Source organism: Perca flavescens, chromosome 21, assembly GCF_004354835.1.
Source record: "Perca flavescens isolate YP-PL-M2 chromosome 21, PFLA_1.0, whole genome shotgun sequence".
Lineage (NCBI taxonomy): Eukaryota > Metazoa > Chordata > Actinopteri > Perciformes > Percidae > Perca > Perca flavescens.
Genome location: NC_041351.1, coordinates 25,659,177 through 25,678,680, shown reverse-complemented (window position 1 = coordinate 25,678,680; position 19,504 = coordinate 25,659,177). Strand labels below are relative to the sequence as shown.

General features: G+C 41.8%; 2 protein-coding genes across 3 annotated transcripts; both read right to left on the bottom strand.

The window, feature by feature from the left end:
- Window positions 1–1,203: 1,203 nt before the first annotated feature.
- On the bottom strand, window positions 1,204–8,410 carry adprm (ADP-ribose/CDP-alcohol diphosphatase, manganese-dependent). 2 transcript variants are annotated; one of them, XM_028568641.1, is made up of 3 exons: window positions 7,350–8,410; window positions 6,767–6,889; window positions 1,204–2,060 (listed from the first exon to the last, which is right to left on the bottom strand). In XM_028568641.1, exons 1-3 carry the CDS (start codon window positions 7,966–7,968, stop codon window positions 1,756–1,758), a joined length of 1,047 nt encoding a protein of 348 aa, XP_028424442.1. In that variant the 5' UTR covers window positions 7,969–8,410; the 3' UTR covers window positions 1,204–1,755. The 2 variants fall into 2 exon arrangements, with proteins under 2 accessions (XP_028424442.1, XP_028424443.1); XM_028568642.1 differs by lacking the exon at window positions 1,204–2,060 and adding an exon at window positions 2,561–3,754.
- A 318-nt stretch (window positions 8,411–8,728) lies between these two features.
- rsph1 (radial spoke head component 1) lies at window positions 8,729–18,727 on the bottom strand. The gene is made up of 8 exons (XM_028568361.1): window positions 18,523–18,727; window positions 18,322–18,435; window positions 14,134–14,239; window positions 13,943–14,033; window positions 13,265–13,400; window positions 10,353–10,424; window positions 9,073–9,181; window positions 8,729–8,859 (listed from the first exon to the last, which is right to left on the bottom strand). Exons 1-8 carry the CDS (start codon window positions 18,571–18,573, stop codon window positions 8,825–8,827), a joined length of 714 nt encoding a protein of 237 aa, XP_028424162.1. The 5' UTR covers window positions 18,574–18,727; the 3' UTR covers window positions 8,729–8,824.
- Between the last annotated feature and the right edge of the window lie 777 nt (window positions 18,728–19,504).

Here is a 19,504-nt window from a genome sequence, read left to right as displayed (position 1 = left end):
AATAAAGTTTAAAAAAAAAAAAAGTGTAGTAAACAACAGTCAGTGACTTGTTTATTGCTAAGGCCATGGTCAAAATTAAAGATTTAATAATAATGTAATAACTATAACAATAACAATAACTTATTTCACCAGTAAATTGCTGTTGAACCCCAGATGGGAAAAGGGTATTTTACAATTACTGTGAATGCACCACAAGGCTACCTGTTTTAAGTGAAAAAGTGTTTTTTAATTCCGACAATGGCAGCTGCAAGTGAACGCACGGTCTGTGTTGTTTAATTCCGACAACGGCAGCTGCAAGTGAACGAACCGTCTGTGTTGTTTAATTCCGACAACGGCAGCTGCGAGTGAACGCACCGTCTGTGTTGTTTAATTCCGACCATATAAACATACTGTATATCTATGAATTCTGACAACGGCAGCTGCTGCGCTGCAGAGCAGACTGTTACATCCCGCTGTTGAAGTCCTCCACAGTGAAATACAGTCACACTTTACACTGTTTAACGTTAGCTGTCAGCATTTTAACCGTGATTAATCCAGCTGCTAGCTAAAGGTAGGCTAACGTTACATGATGTCAGGTGCAGTGTAAACTCGAGCACCGAAATGAGGCACCGAAACTTTCGTTCTTATTCGGTCCCCCATTTTACACAGAGATATATTCACCAACACTGTTTTAATGCTTGAAGTGAAGGAATTTAATTATGATTTCACATGAAAAATAAAACATGGGATTGATTTAGCATGGAAGTCCATTCTTGACCTTTGAAATAGTAGTTTGACAAAATAACCTTAACTCAAGGTCCACTTACTGGCTAAATCAAATCTTTCAACCACATCTCACGATCTTCGTCAGTAGATTGAGTTTGTTCAGTTGTCATGGAGACTGTGAGATGCAGTTCAAAGCTCCAGAGAAAGCTTGTCAAATAAACTCTTGAGTTTAGATCATTTTACTACGTTAGTCCTTATCTAATGTTTCTGTCTTGTCTGTCTGTGCTCAGTGTTTTCACTCTGACCGACTAATGATTTATCAGCAGATGCTACAGAGAGCTAACGCGCTAGCACGGTGTCTAGGGGGATGTGACGTCAAAGATAGGCTTCATAACCCAACCTCAAGTGAAAAACACAAGTGATAAAAAGCTTGTATCCATCACTTTCCCTTGTAACCTGAATGCAGCATAAGATGCCAGAGATGACACAGAAGTGCACTTTCTGCTGCTGTGGTTTTATTATTCCTTGTATTGTTTGAAATTATAAATCATACAGACTTCTGCTGATCTTCTCACTGAAGACTGGCTAATGTATCAGTTACAGTTAGCAACACACTGCAACATCATATTTCTCACTACGTTGCACATTTCATTTTTCAGCAAATAACAGAAAAAGACAATCAGTTAGTATATGTGCAAAAAAAGCAGCAATTGCAATAGAGAATCAATTCTTTCATAAAACGCATGTATGAATATGCAAATTCTATCACATAACCTCCAAATTAAAACCCATCTATGAGATACATTTCACACTTTGTCAGGATTAGAAAGTATTCGTTTTAGTAAGTAAGTTTTAGAGCTACTTAAACTAAAGTGTGAACCTGTGTTGGCACTATGCTATGGGCTGCCTGGGAGATTTTCTTTCTTGTAAAACGACGCGTGTGAAACTCCTGGACTTCTTAGAGAATGTAACAAACATCCTCTAAATATCCCAGTCCAGAATATAGCTCTCTGAATCCAGAGATATTCTAAAACCATGTGTCATATTGCCCTATGACGTTAGGCATGGGAACAGAAGCACTCGGTCGGCGATCCTCCCTCTCCCTTTCAGCTCCATCCTGTCCTTGTACACCGAGACGGTGGCAAAGGCGTTGCTGTCAGGCGGAGTCTCGATCACGCCCTCGAATGTCACGTGGTGCACTCCCGTGTCTGTGTCCTGGTGGTAGCCCCCTTCGTGGTCGTGTCCGGCCATGAAGCACACCACACTGCCGTGGGATTGGACGACGGCCAGCAGCTGCTCGTAGTTCCAGGCCAGGCAGACAGGCCCGGTGGAGCGGGGATGCACAGGGAGGTGGCCTGCACAGGAACTAGAGATGTTCCGATACCGATACCAGTATCCGATACTGCCTAAAACGCTGGTATCGGTATCGGGAAGTACTGGAGGTTATGTACCGATCCGATACCACGTAATAAAGCCCTAAAGAAAATCTACATTAAAGTAGTTTATTTATGTTCTTTTTCCGTTATAACTGACTGTCAAACTGGAGAATAAAAGAAAGTTCTGGGGCATTCATTGTTTGTGTTTGTTCATGTTTCACAAAGAGTTTAACCTGAGCCAGACCGACAACAAAGATAGAAATCATATCACATCCATACAGAGATAGTAGTATACAGCTGTTATATCATATCACATCCATACAGGGATAGTAGTATACAGCTGTTATATCATATCACATCCATACAGGGATAGTAGTATACAGCTGTTATATCATATCACATCCATACAGGGATAGTAGTATACAGCTGTTAAAACATAATGAAATATATGACACTCTGGTATCGGATCGGTACTCGGTATCGGCCGATACGCAAGTTCAGGTATCGGAATCGGTATCGGGAAGCAAAAAAGTGGTATCGGGCCATCTCTAACAGGAACACACACGTTTACAGGGATTTAACAGCTGCACTGTATTATAATACACTATATATTCCAAAGACTGAAACTGATTTGTTCATTTTCAAATCATCCATAAACTGTTCCATTCATGGTTTGGTTCCCACGTTACTCCTTTTGTCCAGCCAGCGTTCTAAAGCTCAATGCCTCAAGTGATGTCACTGGAGTCAACGTCGTTTAGAGCTACCACACTAAGGCTGAACAATGAATCATTTTCAAATTGAAATCAAGATTTTAAAGAATGCAATTAGCTAATTGTTGATAGGTTGGATATTTCACGGGTGTGGGAATTGAAATGAGGGAGACATGATTTGGCTGTGGAATTATTAATTGGGTTACGCTAAAATGAGTGAGTAAATTCCAAAAAGTTTAAGTGGTGTTTGAATTGTTGAAGCTGTTGCCATAATCAAATCTAACCTGTGACAAAGTGTTGGCCAACACGATTAGATAAGATTGTGAGTGAGGTTATTTGAAGATTCGGGTCACTTTTTGCTGACAGTGATAAGACCAACGTATAGAGACGCGTTGAGGGACAGAAACGTATCTGTTGTTTTCTTGGGATTGAGACAGGGATGAAAGAAGCCCTAGTGTGTTTGTGGCCCAACTATTACCGATGTCCCATGGTGGGTTACATTGATTAGTGCGTGATTTTGGTGCGGACTTCCCGGTTTGATTGGTGCTTCGTTTGGGAGAGATTCAGTACACAGAGTCGAAATGAATGTCATGAGTGATTGTGACGCATAAGGCTTAAGTGAAGATTTGACTAGTTCAAACCAGATTATTTTGGAGTGCACACGTTTAGGAGTTGAATTTGATGAGGGGACATAGCCAGTAAAGATTTAAAACTGACCATTACCGACTCCAATTTCGGGATCAGGTGCAGCGTACTTGTTTGTGAGTTTTTGTCTTGTTTTGTTTATGTGTTTTGTGTATCTGCTATTTCAAAATGGATCAAAATTATAGTAAGATATCATGCCAGACCCTAACATTACAAAGAAAACCAGAACAAGATGTGCCTTAGTTATGCTTGCTTGTGAAGCATAAGTTAAGAAGGGGAAAGATTTGAGGATAAAAGTATGTGAAATACGGCTCAGGCCTAAAAAAAAAAAAAAGGAAAGAGAAGACAAATGATCAACAGCTTTATAGACCAGAGAGAGATAAATGTACTTTTGAATTAGCATAATGAAGTTCCTATACTGTTACTGTTTTGTTGCAACATTTTGAAATCAGTGTCATAGATTACAATGTAGAAAGAGAATCAAGAGAACTTAAATGAGTAAAAGCACAAATAATGCTTCTGGAGGAGTTGTGTTTTGTGTTTATTCAGGGCCTTGATGTGTCAGAGCGGGCTGTCTCACTTCCCCAAGCTGCAGGACCAGTAAAAAGCTGAACCAGGACCATGAATCCTGGGCTCAGTATTCTATTCCATTCAGTGGGCAACATGGGGCACCTCTATCAGACACCAGCATCAGAAACACATCTGGTGTTACAGAACGAGCGGAGAGGGAGAGGCCGCAGATTTTCAACTGCCCATGGTGGAAGTGAACACCCAGATGGTTTTTCGAGATAAACTGGAGTTGCAGTTCAGTGTCGAGACTGAAAAGCAAGAATGCAACAATGAGAGAGGCCAGGGTGGGGATGACTCTGAGGTCTCCATCACCTATCAATTGGCTCTTTCAGAAGGGACAGTTGAGGAACGGTCAGCAGACGGATCAGAGGACGGGGAGAGTGAGAGACGGATTTTGCTCTGATGCATCGATGTAGGAGAAGAAGATATGCGAATGGAAATCATTTACTTACTTTGTCACTGTAGGGTATTTCAATATCAAGTGCAAGTTGATTAAAAGATGTGCATGAGATGAGAAATTCAATGCAAGGGTTAATGTTTCATGTAAGGGATGTATTTGGGATAATCATCATTCAAAATGTATTCCAGGGGTTCATATTGTTGCATATCACATTGTAGTACTGTATCTCAACTAGGATAAAAAAAGGGAGGATTGATAGGTTGGATATTTCAGCCTACATGTTTCAAATGTATTTTATATCTTGTATGTAGTGTAGGATAGTCTGGGGACAACCTTCACCCACAGGAATGTGTAGAATCTATTATGAGTTTGGGTACAACTTTCACGCAGAGGAATTGGAGCCAGGAATGTGAGAATCTATTAGGAGCACGTGCCATAAAAGGTGTAGTTTAAGAGTAAACGGTTGCACTGAAATAGATAGTTTGAAGTGTGTGAGGACAAAAAGTATAAAGGAGGAGTTCTTCTGATGTTCGTAGAGACACTATGGGTACATGCTCTTAGGAGGGTGTACACATGGTTATCTTCCTTTCTAAGAGAAACCTTGGCATATACATTTGGTGCATGTCAACTGTTCTCTCTTTCATGAAAGAGTTGTTTGTTGTGTGAATAAAGCTGCATTAGTCTGAACTCATTGTACTCAGCATTTTTTCTGTCTCCATCTCCTTTCCAGATATTCCCAGATATCAATTGTGAAGACAGCAATTAATCAAATGTGAATATTTAGTTCAATGTTTGGTGTAACATTTGGATTAATATTTTTTTATTCCTCTTTTTATCACTATATTTACTGTTTTTTCATAAGATAAATGCTGGAATAATGTTACATATCACATTATAAGACTTTATTTAACATGACGTAGAAGGTGTAATATGTAAATGCTGCTGTTGAACTGTGATTTCAGACATTTCAGTTTACAGGAAAGTACTGATACTTTTTATTGGAATAGTTTTTATTATTATAACTTTAGCTTTTGTGTTTGACTGTTTAATGTTCAATGCATATTAAAAGAAATATCCATGTTCTCATCCCTGCATAAGATTATAGAGCAGTTTTGATGGTGTCTCATGTTATAATATAATATTTTCATCTGTGGGCAAATGTTTGTTACTAACCTAACTCTGGGGAGCTTGAGAGCCCTTATGTTTTCTCGCCCCACAGTTTTCCCTGGATTAGGGTGGTACCTAAATCATCGTTGCAGCTATCGCCGTGGTCCTGCTAGGCACCCTGCTACGCCCTGCTACACCCTTCTATGCCCTGCTACACCGTGCAGTGCCCTACTACGCCTTGCTACGCCCTGCAGTGCCCGGCTACGCCTTGCTACGTCATGCTATGTCTTGCTACACCTTGCAACGCCCTGCGTATTTATTGTGACTATAATTGCCACTGTTCATCATCCCCCCAACCGGCACCGGCAGACAACCGCCCACCAAGAGCCTAGGTCTGTCTGAGGTTTCTCCCTGAAAGGAAGTGTTCCTCACCACCCAGGGTTTCTACCTAAAAGGGAGTTTTTCCTCACCACTGTCGCACTAAATGCTTGCTCTTATGGGAATTACTGGAATTGTTGGGTCTTTGTAAATTATAGTGCGGTCTAGATCTACTTTATCTGTAAAGTGTCTCGAGATAACTCTTGTTATGATTTGATACTATAAATTAAATTAAATTGGCGCCCAGATAGCTCAGTTGGTAGAGCGGGCGGCCATGTGTAGAGGTTTACACCTCGACGCAGCGGACCCGGGTTCGATTCCAGCCTGCGGACCTTTGCTGCATGTCATTCCCCCTCTCTCTCCCCTTTCACTTCTTCAGCTGTCCTATAATTAAAGGCCTACAATGCCCAAAAAAAAATAATCTTTAAAAAAAAAAATTAAATTAAATTAAATAATGCTCCATGACATGTTTTATCTGTTACACAGGGAATATTGAACTTTAGCTAAACTTTTTAATTTTTAACATAATTGCAATATCTGGCAAAATAATCACAATTAGTCTTTTTTCCCCAAATCGTTCAGTTCATATTTGAGACTAATTGGGGTCCTGTTCCCCGCTGAGGGGAAATAGCAGTACTCTAATGGCTGATTTATAGTCAGGCAGAGCACGCTGGAGCCTGTGTGTGTGTGTGTGTGTGTGTGTGTGTGTGTGTGTGTGTGTGTGTGTGTGTGTGTGTGTGTGTGTTACTGACTCCACTTAAAATATGCCAGGAATAAAAAATAAACGCTAAATGGACTGCATCTATGTACAGCACTGATATACTAGCCCCAATCAGACAAACTGACACTTTGTATAAGGGACAGATTTTACTTACTGACGATTGTGACTCTTTCCTGTTTCTCATCGGCCAAGGACAGAACCGAATCCAGCCAGTCCAGCTGCTCCTTACTGAAGCCCCCGTTGAACATTGTAAACCTCTGCAGCAGGCCCTCGATCACTGAAACAGGAACACTAAATATGAAAATCATAATCTACTTGCTCTTTACTATCAGTCACCTTGGTGTCTGTTAAATGGCTAAAGTGTAATAAAACATGTTGCCTACATTGATTAATTCAAAAGTCTAAATCCACAAACTACATGGGGAAATCGAGTAGTGTCTCCTATCTACAACCACTGCCAGCTGACAAAGCCCTTAAGCAAGGCACTTGACATTAAAGTGCCCCCGTTGGGCTGCTCAGGGACTGGCAGTGAAAGACAATGACGAGTGACCTTTTAAAGAATGACAAACATGCTTACTACATACATGCTTACTACTACTGACTGAGGTAATACATTAAGTAAGAAGAAGGCTCATTTTCCCATAGACTTCTATAGAAACAGACTTGTTTTTGAGTTCCGTCCATTATTTTTGTCTGTGTAAAAAACAAAAGTGTGACTAGTTAGCAGGCCAGCATACATGGTGGACAGTTGAGGTCCTCGTTGGTGTTGTACAGTTTGAGCAAATCCATAGCCTGGTTGTACTGTTCACTGGACTCCTGTCTGCCCAACAGGCTCACATCATAGGCATCCAGCACCACAAAGGTGAAGCCGGGGCACGGGCTGAAGGAGTAGGCATATATATCACTGCCAGGAGCCTGGGCTCCAAGTCCCTGGCTGCTGCTGCCAGGGTGGAGGCTGTTGCTGTTAGGGTGGAGGCTACCATGGTGGGGGCTGCTGTTGAGCTGTGAACGCAGCAGCGCGCTCCTGCTGAAGTTATAAAACTCGTGGTTGCCCCACACATGGTGGAGCTCCGCGGGGCCGGAGGTGAACTCCCTCAGCACGGTGTGCAGCGCTCGGTCAGAGGCGTCCTGGCTCTTGTTGAAGCCGTCGATAATGTCCCCCAGCTGAAGGATAAACTCTGGTTTGACAGCCGACTCCGACCAACTTTCCCAGGCGTTTCTGAGCAGCTTCAGACTGCTCCGGTAGTACCGCCTCCTCGTCCGGGTGAAATTGTACCCGTCATCGATATCCGCGTACTGAATGTCCGCTATCACGCCGAACGTAAACAGCGGCGTTTGTTGAGGACAGTCGTCCATCCCCGATGTTGTCTTCGGAGGAACTGATGTCTGAGTGTGTTGACCGAGCTAATCAGGAGACACTAACCGGGGACCGGGAATTTACGAATCATACTATGGCCACGCCAAGACCCGCCCTTCAATAGCATTTATTGGCCAGGAGTCCATGCTTACGCAAAGTAACGTAACCCCATTTTTACAGGTCCTATCCCCTGACCAATCTACTATCCTTACCATAACCACTCGAGGTAAAAAAAAAAGGCCTAACCCCAACCAATCGAGCTGCTTCGTAGGGCGAGTCTTGGCGTGACCATAGTAGGATTCGTAAATTTGCGACCGGGACCCATGCCGGCCGGGACCCTGTCAACCCTGTGTCAACCGCCGCACATGATGAAACCTAGCCGGGCAGGCTGTTTGCTCCAGTAACAAAACAACGTAGTCTGTAGTACTCTGTACTGCTCCTGACAAGTAACTAACAATAAAAGCAATGACTTCCGGCTGTATCCTTCAAAATAATGCTGTTAGAAAGACCGGATATTCAAAAACTCCCCCAGTGTGGAATGCACTACAAAACCAACTTCAAATGCTCAAAAATTGTATAATTAACTATATGGTGGTAGAATACCTGAGCACTGAGCACTGAGACTGATGCAGAGCTCAGGAAGTTGTTGACTCTGTCCAGACTCAGAGGAGCACTCTACTGTACTGGCACTGCACACGGTATACATTCATGAGAAGCAATGGAACCGACCATACGCATTCATAAGAAAACAGTGAAGAATCAAACTTAACAGATTTATTTTCATATTTAGGAACACATGTTATTTTGCTTCGTAAACAGGTTGAGAGACGCAGGATTGTGGATTGGTCACACAGCTCACTTCTCTGCTACAGCCGCTTCCTTTTCCCCACCTGACAAAAGAAAACACACGTTCAGGACTCCAGGACTCTGTACCTCTGCGTTTGAAGCAACACTTCACACTACAGTCACCAACACAGCCATCAAGTTGAATTTATGCCTCCAAAACAACAACAACAACAACAACAACGATTTACAGCAGATTATGGTATATTGTATGATAAGGTATGTCTGTTATTTGTATCAGTAGTTTTCATCAAGTGCACCTGAAGTGTCTTTGCCTGGAGTCCACAGCGTCAGGCCGGTGACACACTTGGGAATCCACTTGATGACAGTGGTGGAGGCCAACTCGCCCCACTCGCCCTCAGCTCGCTCCTGCAAACAATGAGTACACAATGAGTTTGTGTACGGAATGAAATGCTCTAAAATACTGTGTATCACTGTGACACATGATTCTGGTTTATTTTGCAAGGAAAACACACACACATTTCCGTCTTTATGTTTTCACAAATGCCTGAGGGCCTCACTGTGATCAGGAAGCAGCGGTGGAATGTAACTAAGTACATTTACTCCAGTACTGTATTTCAGTCCAAATGTTGAGGTACTTGTACTTTACTTGAGTCTTTTCTTTTCATGCCACATTCTACTTCTACTCCGCTACATTTCAGAGAGAAATATTGTACTTTTAACTCCACTACATTAATCTGACAGCTTTAGTTACTAGTTACTTTACACATTAAGATTTCTTAGTTTATAAAATCTGATGTTTTATTATAAATTAAACTAGCCGACAATATAACGACCTACAAGTCCAGCTGAAATGATCAGACCATTACACACTTAGTTGAATGACAGAACTTTTGGATTGTTTCCAGTTTCTAAAATGTGAGGGTTTTTCTGCATTGAGTACTTGTACCTATATTTTCCTGATGAAACTTACATACTAAACTTAAGTAACATTTGAATGCAGGACTTTTACTTGTAACGGAGTATTTTTTATAGTGTGGTGTTGGTACTGTTACTTAAGTAAAGGATGCTGAATACAGCGCTGTAAGTATGTGTTACAGTCCCGCAGCTTGACTGTGTGGAGAGAACTCCAGGATCTCTAAAGATGACACACACTGCAGCCTGCAACATACTTATCAACATGCATCCTGAGGTCTGTATGGAGTCCATCACATCATGCATACAAAGTCAAACATGCACTTAGAACAGGCACGTGTGCATACTGACAAAGAAGAAGCAGGATATGCAATAGAAATGCATTCATGTGTATGAAAAGATGAAGACTAAGATCGTCATGCAAGAAGCTGAAGAGCACCTCCCTCTGCTCCCCCCTCTCTGGAGCCCAGGTAGGGCCACTTCTGTCTCTCTAAATGTTTACCGCTCTCCTCGTCCGTTGCGGGCTGCACATTCAGTTAAGAGAGTTGCTATGGTTACATTGTGTCTATATTCCCTGGGTGTCATATCATGGCTAATTAACATATCATGGCTGCTGTTCCTTCAGTGTGCTCTAACAAAGAGTAGGGTGTTGATGTTGAACTACCTGCTCTGTCTGCTGGTATTCCCCATGCTGCTCACAGCCGATGTCGAACACATACTTCCCCGGGCCACACGGCTGCAACAGAACAGAGGGATGACAGAGACAGCTCCAACACTGGAGAAACAATCTGCTTTCATAATGACAATGGGCCTCATTCACCAATATCTTCCTAAGTTTTCTCTTAAATATGTTCTTAAGAAGGTTCCTAAGAAAAGTCTACGTCGGATTCATGACATGTTCTTAAACAGCACATTTGTTCGCATCTGTGTTCTTAGGATTGATAAATCCCACGTCTTCGTAACTGAAAGCGCGTGCCAGTTGTTCCTAATTAGCATAAGAAAACGCCATATTCCCATATAAGGACATAACACTTCCTGTGCACCTCCTGTGTTGTTAGAATCAGAATGTGGTTGGTTTTATTCATGGATGTATTTTATTTCCTTTAACCATGCAAGTAAGCAAATAAAGTGTGTGAAGCAGTGCAAATGGGGAGATGTGAAGAGGTCCAGCCAAATAAATAAGATATGAACGCGTCATACGCAGCCTGGCGGAGGAGTAAACAACGCTGTGGAGAGAAATAGATATAGCACCTTTGATTTAAAAACGGGAATAATAAAAACAAACGTTTTCATTTTCACTTTTACCGGAGGCTGTATTACCGAGGGTCAGCGGCGCTGCGCCCGGGCTCTGCATCACCGGAGCCGGCTTGGTTCAGCGGTTCCCCATATATACAGTATCTACGGCAACCAAACTTCACTGGTGAGATAAACGTGTGACGGTCAGGAAGACGTTTTGGCAGGGGGGAAACAAGTCGATACATACCCTTCTCATCTCCGTGAGTGCTGTAACGCTGTCTGACGGCTCCAGCGGCATCAGGCCAGCACAGAACATGCAGGTGAATGGTTCCAGTAATCCTACTGCTCCGAATAAGTGACAAAATAACACCAACATGTTCCTATTTACATGTTGTGATTTATAGAGTCACAGCGTGTACAAAAAACAACATAACATGAGACACAGCCGTCTTCTAACTGTAAACAAACCGGGAACTATATTCTCAGGCGGAAGAATATAGTACTTGGGCGGAGTGATATGCTCGCAGCAAGCCTGTCTGAGAATATAGTTCCCGGTTTGTTTACTGTTAGAAGATGGCTGTGTCTCATGTTACGTTGTTTTTTGTACACGCCAGACTTCTACAAATCACAACATGTAAATAGGAACATGTTGGTGTTATTTTGTCACTTTTGTCACAATTTGGAGCAGTAGGCTAGTTGGAACCAGTTACCTCCAGGATCTGTGCTGGGCTAAGCTAATGCTGGAACCGTCAGACAGCGTTACAGCACGCACGGAGATGAGAAGGGTATGTATCGACTTGTCTTACTCTGGGGGTTACTGTGAATAAGCTAAATTCCCAATAAGTTGGCGTGTTCCTTTAAGTACAGTTAGGACGAATTTGTACTTTGTTACATTCTACCACTGCATTTTGGCCCTATAAATAGCGATCAATCACCAAATAACGCAGGATTTAATCAGTTTAATTGCTGATGTAAATTGCAGTGTTAGTGTTTTTTTTGCATAATATGATTTCTTTTTCAACAAATGATCAGAAATACATTACAGTACAATACTATCATTGTAAACGACTGTAGAATTAAATAAAATGCAGTAAGCAATCATTTGGAGCAAATTGTCATCACTCAAATGTGCGTAAGAGTGCTTTTCAGTGTTCGTAGATTTTGTTCTTAGCTAAGAACAAATCCAAGTTAAGAAAACATTAGTGAATGCCAGAATCTTCGTAAAAATTTCGTAAGAAGGGTTTAAGAACACATTTCTTCTTAAGAACTGTTGGTGAATGAGGCCCAATGAGTCCATCAGAGCAGGGAACAGCAGCAGGCGGCAGCATTCATGTCACGTGTAATATGGCTAATAATGATTGTTTGTCTAACCTGAGGGTTTACAACCGCTCTGATCATCAGAATGACGGCTGCAGCTGCAAACGGCAAGCCCAAGGTGTACTAAACTGTAGCTTTCTATGAGCAATCATTACAGCTTCATTCTGATGCAGGCAGCATGTCGAAGAACCAAAATTACAGATTTTACAAGCAAATATTTACTTTAAAAGGTACACTGTGTAGGAATTTTTCCCATCTAGCTTTGAAACTGTATTTTGCATTCAAACGAATAGTGCTCTCTAGCGCCTCCCTTTTTCAAATGCGTGTTGCAACTACACGGTAGCCGTTATGTACCAAGAAGCTATGACAACATGTCTTCCAATTTTCGCTTTTTTGGCGACGAGGATTCCTTCTCCTGTGGCTCGGCATAAGTATGATCCTCCATTATGAACTAAAGTGCAGGACAGGCTTTCAAATTTGCCGGGGCAGTGACAAGCGCCTCTCACTGATCTCCTTCTACGTTTCAGCTGGTTTCAGTCACGTGACGCTGGCTCTGAACGAAAACGCGTTGTGGATTAGCTAGACAGGTAGGCTAGTGCTTTATGTCCCTCTCAGCGATTATAATTTTTAAAAATGGTGGAACGACATGGAATCCTCCTTGGACTTGCCCATCCAATGTAAATACAGATAAGAAATTCTTCGCTTACGAGGATAGGTCAGATAATTGGCAGAGGTAATTTTACGCCAATGAGGACATATTTATGAATGAAGACATTTTAGCTAATAAAATACTTAAAACACCACACAGTGTACCTTTAAGTAAAGGCTGAGGAGTACTTTTATTCTGTATTATTCCAACCCATCTACACTGTTTCTTCCCTGACAGAGATGGATCCTGCCCAGCATTAATGAACCAAACTATTACTGTCCCCTGACACCCCTCTCCCACAGGGAAACATATCACATGTTGTCAGGAATCAGCGGCTGAGCATTTTGTGAAGGAGTCATCAAAGTAGAACTCACATTACTGTTGACAAAGTTGCCTTTGTATCTAGCGTTAGAGTGGATGTACTCTCCAGCTGCCTCCATCTTGCCGTTCAGCCAGGAGCCCCGGTACTGGGAGCCCGTCTTCTGGTAATGGTAAATGCCCTGGCCGTGCCTGCAATCACATAACACCAAGGATGCCAGCCAGTTTAAAATGTCCATTTTCTGTATCGAATTAGAATGGATTTGGGAATGTGCAGGTAAAAAGATGTTGATGTTGAAACTAGGCTCAACATATATAACAGTTGTATGTAAATAGGTCCTGCTGTATATTGAAATAATTACATTTATTGCTCCTAGATATCTAAAATAACATATTTCGATTTTCACCAGCATTGATTGCCAGCAGAAATCACATTCTCATGCATTTGTCTGTATCATTGTATCACCACTGTTGCTAGTAGGAAATTTAAATTGTTGGGTCTTTGTAAATTACAGAGTGTGGTCTAGACCTACCCTATCTCTTAAGTGTCCTGAGATAACTCCTGTTGTGGTTTGACACTTTGACAATTTGTTGAATTGAAATTGAATCACTGAGTTTAGTTTAAGGAACTCTAGCAGGCTTTGAATGGAGAAGGCACAGCAACGTGTGCTTTCAGAACTGAAAACACATCAGTGACATGTACTTGGACTTTTCAAACTATAGATATAGTGTACCTGATGTGATGCAGCCAATCTCCATCATACGTGTCTCCGTTGGGGTAGGTGTAGACCCCGTGGCCCTGTCTCAGGTCCTCCACCCACGACCCTGACACACCCAAAGAGACAGCAATGAGAGTTAGTTCTTGAATCTTCAGCTGGACCCTTGTCAGCTGAAAACCTCACACACTGATGAACTCATATTACACCTTCATATTTAGAGCCATCTGGATAGTAGAAGGTGCCCTGTCCATGTTTCATGTTGTTGTGATAGTCTCCCACATATCTCGCCCCATTCTTGAAGCGATATGTCCCCTTTAGACAAAACAGTCAAAGATACATATAGATTAGTCAAACAGACAATTATTTTCCAGTTAACGTAATGGAAACATGGATGGGCGATGATAGAACAACTGTTTCATCACAGACTGAACATGGATTTAGAAACATTAACAACATTTCTTTAATTCAAAGTGCACATACAGTATGTGTTATTATTACTGCCATTATAGTACTACTATTAGCATGCATGTGAGGGTCTATCTACTGTAGACCTTCACTCATCCCCTGTCGGACAGGTGTTTTGGTTTAACAAGCAACCCTGTTACCTGGAGACTTTCAGCTAAATGCGTCTGTGGTTCTCGTAGTGATGACAGCTGTTGAAAACGGGAAGAGAACATGCAGCTGTCCTCGTGAATGCCTCTTTGTTAAGTTTTTCATTCAAATGTTAAAACATAACGTTACCTATCTGGTCTTTGGAGTCTTGTTTGAGGAAACTTGTCAGTCACGTTTTGAACGTTGCTTGCTGCTACGGAAAAGCGGAGGAGAGAAAGTTGCTTTTCCTGTGACAGTCTAACGCAGGGGTGGCCAACCAGTTCAGTATAAAGAGCCACAAAAGAAAACACAAACCATAGCAAAAAGCCACACAACACATGCACGTCCACATTAAAACAGCAACAGTGACTTCCAGATCTAATGACAGTCATAATACATAGCAGTTTTCATAGGTTTTTTTTTCTTACTTAGAATGACTCAGTGGGAAACCTGACAGTCTTTGTTATCCACAATCCTTTTTAGGTCTGGTTGTACTCTGTTGTGGCCACTCGAAGCGACTCTTTCATTCATTTGTCACTAGAGGGGCTTTCAAACAATCTGATTCAGCAGTGAAAGGGTTAATGAGGAAGGTGATCTGTGGCTGCTTTTTTTCCTCAGGTTGCAGAGTCTGTCCATAAAAAAACTCTGCTGCATTATTTTTTATTTAAAAAAAATTGGCAAATGTATTGGCCGATGCATTCAAATGCTTTTTTTTTTTTTTTACTTATCTGAAATGTTTCAAAAAGTAATAAAAAAAAAATCCACCAATAACATAGCCCCCAGCCACACAGTAAGAGCCTCAAAGGAGCAGGCAAAGAGCCGCATACGGCTCAAGAGCCACAGGTTCGCCACCCTTGGTCTAACGTTATCTCTTTAACGTTACTTATATTTTATTTAGTCTCGCCACTGCCAGACCTTCCCAAGAGTGTATGGCAATATGTCAGTTGTGTTGGAAACTAGTAAAATAATGGTATTTTTACATACACTAATGGTCTTATTTGCATGCCGTGTGGTCACAACTTGATCTGGCTGACTCCTGTTTGAGACTCTGTATGATGTATAAGTTATTTTAATGAGTTAATTTAATGACATGCCCACGATTAATCAATGTGATGAAATGGTACACTGGGTTAGTCTACTGACTTTCATTTATTTTACCCATAGACAGTGAACTTAATGGACAAAGCTACGCCGTAGATTTCCACGGAGACCAGTGAACTCTATTAGAAGCACTTTTCCGGTGAAGGCTGAGCGTTCTTGCTCAGCCTCAAACTGAGCTTGATGATGTAGATGTGACGTGAGCAACCTGTCTGAAAGTTTTAAGTCTTCTGGTAGCTGTGCCAAGAGAAATCTCAATCATTCCCAATCTTGCAAAGACAGAGAGCGTAGGTATACAGTATGTAAGGAGATAACATAGGCACAGGCTAATTATTGCTAAATAAAATGCTAGTTAACATTAGTAATTAAACTTATACAGCGAATGTAAGTCAAAAATGCCTGCGAACTTCTCCTGACTATACGGTAATTTGTCTACTATGCGACAGAAAGTCGCGTGGTTATGACACAATTGTTAGCCTATTTTTACAAAAACGTCTGCTACGGGGCCATAACGTGAGATAAAAGGTAATGGAGCGTTTTATACACTGTCGTGTTTCTTTAGAAATAAACAATGGACAAATAGAGTCTTTAAATGCTTCCGATGTAAAGTTATTCGCTGTCAAAGTGACGCCAAAATGAATGGCAGTCAATGGGATGCTAACGGCAGGTGATGGCTTATTAGCAACAAAATGGCTCCATAGGAGGTACGCTTATCCCCTTGATTTTACCACAGTGGCATGAGTTTAAATCCAACAAATGCATGTTTATATATTTATTTTAACTTTAGGGCTAAATATAGCTCTTCTACGGGATACAGGTGTACTCAAACAGGCTCTAAAGACGAATAGGTGTAGTCTTTTAAATAAAATGTAGTATATATATCAGCGATGTTTCATTTCCGGGATTGTTCAGGGGCACGTTCAATCTCAATCTGTGCACCGTTTTGCTACGGTTTCCATGGTTGAACGACATGTTCCCTCGGAACGGTGTGAAACAGTGTGAAACAGTGTTCAACGGTGGGTGTGTCTCTTGTTTATTGGCTGTGTCACAGGTGATACTCAATCAGCAGAGATGTGTCTGTAACTCATAGTAATAATAAGGCACAGCGCTTGCGCACACAACGGGGTGTTCAACGCAGCCCGTTTCAGTTTTAAAAAACTTGTTGCTACGTTTTGTCCGGGCTGAACCTTCCTCTTTCTTTGTGTTGGCATTCTAAACTCTGGTGGATTTATGAGGACTATGGTTAAAGGTATTGTGGAGGATTCCCAATTCCAAATTTTAGAAAAGAACTGCCCTCTGTACTTTTTGAAAAAATGCACATGCGCAACACTCTGCCTGCTCCCGAGAGGGAACGCCTATTAAACGTGTGCACGAGAGTGCACTGTTTACAAGTTGCTGTCGGCATGGCTCATACAAGCCTACTTTCCAAAAGAAGATTTGCACTTTTTCACAAATTGAGATGTTTACCGTGTGTGCGCGGTGCGTGACTTGTGCCAGGGCTAGCATCGCTAATCATATGGTGTTTTTCCATTACATGGTACCTGCTCGTCTCGCCTCGACTCTACTCGACTCGCTGTGCGTCCGTTTTCCATTGCAGATTTTAGTATTGCCTCAGCGTGGCTGGTCGTCATAGCGACTGCCGTGGGCTTGGCTTAGTAGCTTGCTTTCCCATTGACATATCCCCGACGCATTTCCTGGTTCTCCATCTCCGTAAACATGATATCAAAGAGATAGTTAACGTTTACTGCTCCAGATTTCCCACCGTGGTCACATATATATGACTCTAGAGTCGCTACTCGCTTTGTTTCTCTCACATATATATGACTCTAGAGTCGCTACTCACTGCGGAGATAATTGCCGTCACTCTCTCACTTCTCCCTCGCTCACTAGCTCCCCACACACACACATACGGCAACTCGACACACACACATCACACATGCACACACCAGCGCACCAGTATAACCATCAGGCCACTTGTATGCTACGGAGAAAGCTCTGCGTGGAGCCTCTGGCAGCAAAAAAACACCGCTGGCTAAACTATTTAAAAATGCCGTCTCTCGCTAGCAATGCAGTGATCAGTGACGCTTCTTTCCGACCAATCAGCAGCCTGCAGGGTTTCACGTCACCTTCTCGGCTCGCTTGGAACCTCGACTGAGCAGGTACTAAAAAAAGTACCTGTTAGCAGGTACCAGGTACTTTTTTTCGTAATGGAAAACCAAAAAAGGCGAGTAGAGTCGAGGCGAGGCGAGTAGGTACCATGTAATGGAAAAGCGCCAATAGCTTACATCAACTTTTACTAGCAGTGATTTCAAATGGATTTCTCCAAATAGCATGCCAAACTTTACCGGTGGAGTAGAAACTTCACGACTAAGGCATCAGTGTGAAGCCCAACCTGTGCTTTTAGCGCACGCCAGCGTGTGAAATATTCTCCCAAAAGCTTCAATGAAAGCGACTGACAAGTTTCCTCAAACAAGACTCCAAAGACCAGACAGGTAGCTAACGTTATGTTTTAACATTTGAATGAAAAACTTAACAAAGAGGCATTCACAGGACAGCTGCTTATTCTCTTTCCGTTTTCAACAGCTGTCGTCACACCCACAGACGCATTTGGCTGAAAGTCTCCAGGTAACAGGGTCGCTCTTTGAACCGAACCACATGCACTGCTCTGGGCCTGTCCTGGGGGACTTTAACAGTCCTAACGTTACCTGTCCGTGCCTCGTGCCGTGCTCGTACTGTCCCTGATAAACGTCTCCGTTGGGCAGGACAGCTTTCCCGACTCCGTGTCTCTCTCCTGCTTCATTTCTGTCTCCTTCATATTCCTGCTCCACTCAAAACAAACACAACAGGTCAGCACAAGCTACCGCTAGCAGCTAACGCTAGCTTTACAACACATGCTATTCTCTCACCCCGACTTTACTGCGCTCATCATCAAACTCATCCGACCCTACGTCCGACATTATTCTCTCTCGTCTCAACTTCTACACTGCAGACTGACTGTGCGCTCTCTGGTAGTTTACGGTTACCGTGACAACGGTCAGTCCCACGTGACTGAGAGTCGTCATATGGTTAGTTGAATTCGGCCAGCTGAGCAGTATCAATCATACACACCTATGCATAAATATACATAAATACTTTTACACATTACCGTTGGAGATTCTCCGCTGAGTTTCTGTCATCTTGAACCTGGCTGAAAACCCGTTGGAGGTATAAACATAACTACTGTTCTCAGTCTGTTCTTTTAACACATTTTACACAAGATCTGCTCTAGCAAACACAAATCAGCCCGTAATATCAGTCACGTTTATATATTTCAACATCAACAAAATATTTTATGATGCTTATATAAAACTTAAATATAATATCTGTCTGAATGTGCACGTTCACAGACCGACAGAGAGACAGACAGACACACAGAGTAATATATTTCTAACATTTAAACAATAATATTTCATTAATTTAAACTAAAAATCTTGACATTCACTTAGTTAGTAACAAGCTCATTATCACAATTTATTATATTTCAATTCAATCAGTCACATTTTCAAATGTAGCTTAGCTACATGTCAACCTGTGACTCCTCAAACACACCAAAATATGGCAATAGTATAGTCTAAGAAATGTAGTATTACAATTAGTACCAGAATGAAATGAAAATACTCTTAATTCCTTTTTTTAATAAAGTTTATTAAAAAAAAGGAATTAAGAGTATTTTCTAAATATGCATCCCTATTAGGATAAGTAGATATAATATTTTACTCAAACATAAAGTCCTGTGGGATAGAACGTGTTGTTTGGCCCTGAAGCCCAAGTAGTTGCGTGAAGTCACTACCTTAATAAGTCAAAAAGCAAAATGCTATGAATCTGAACAAATTTAGGTATTGCCTTTCT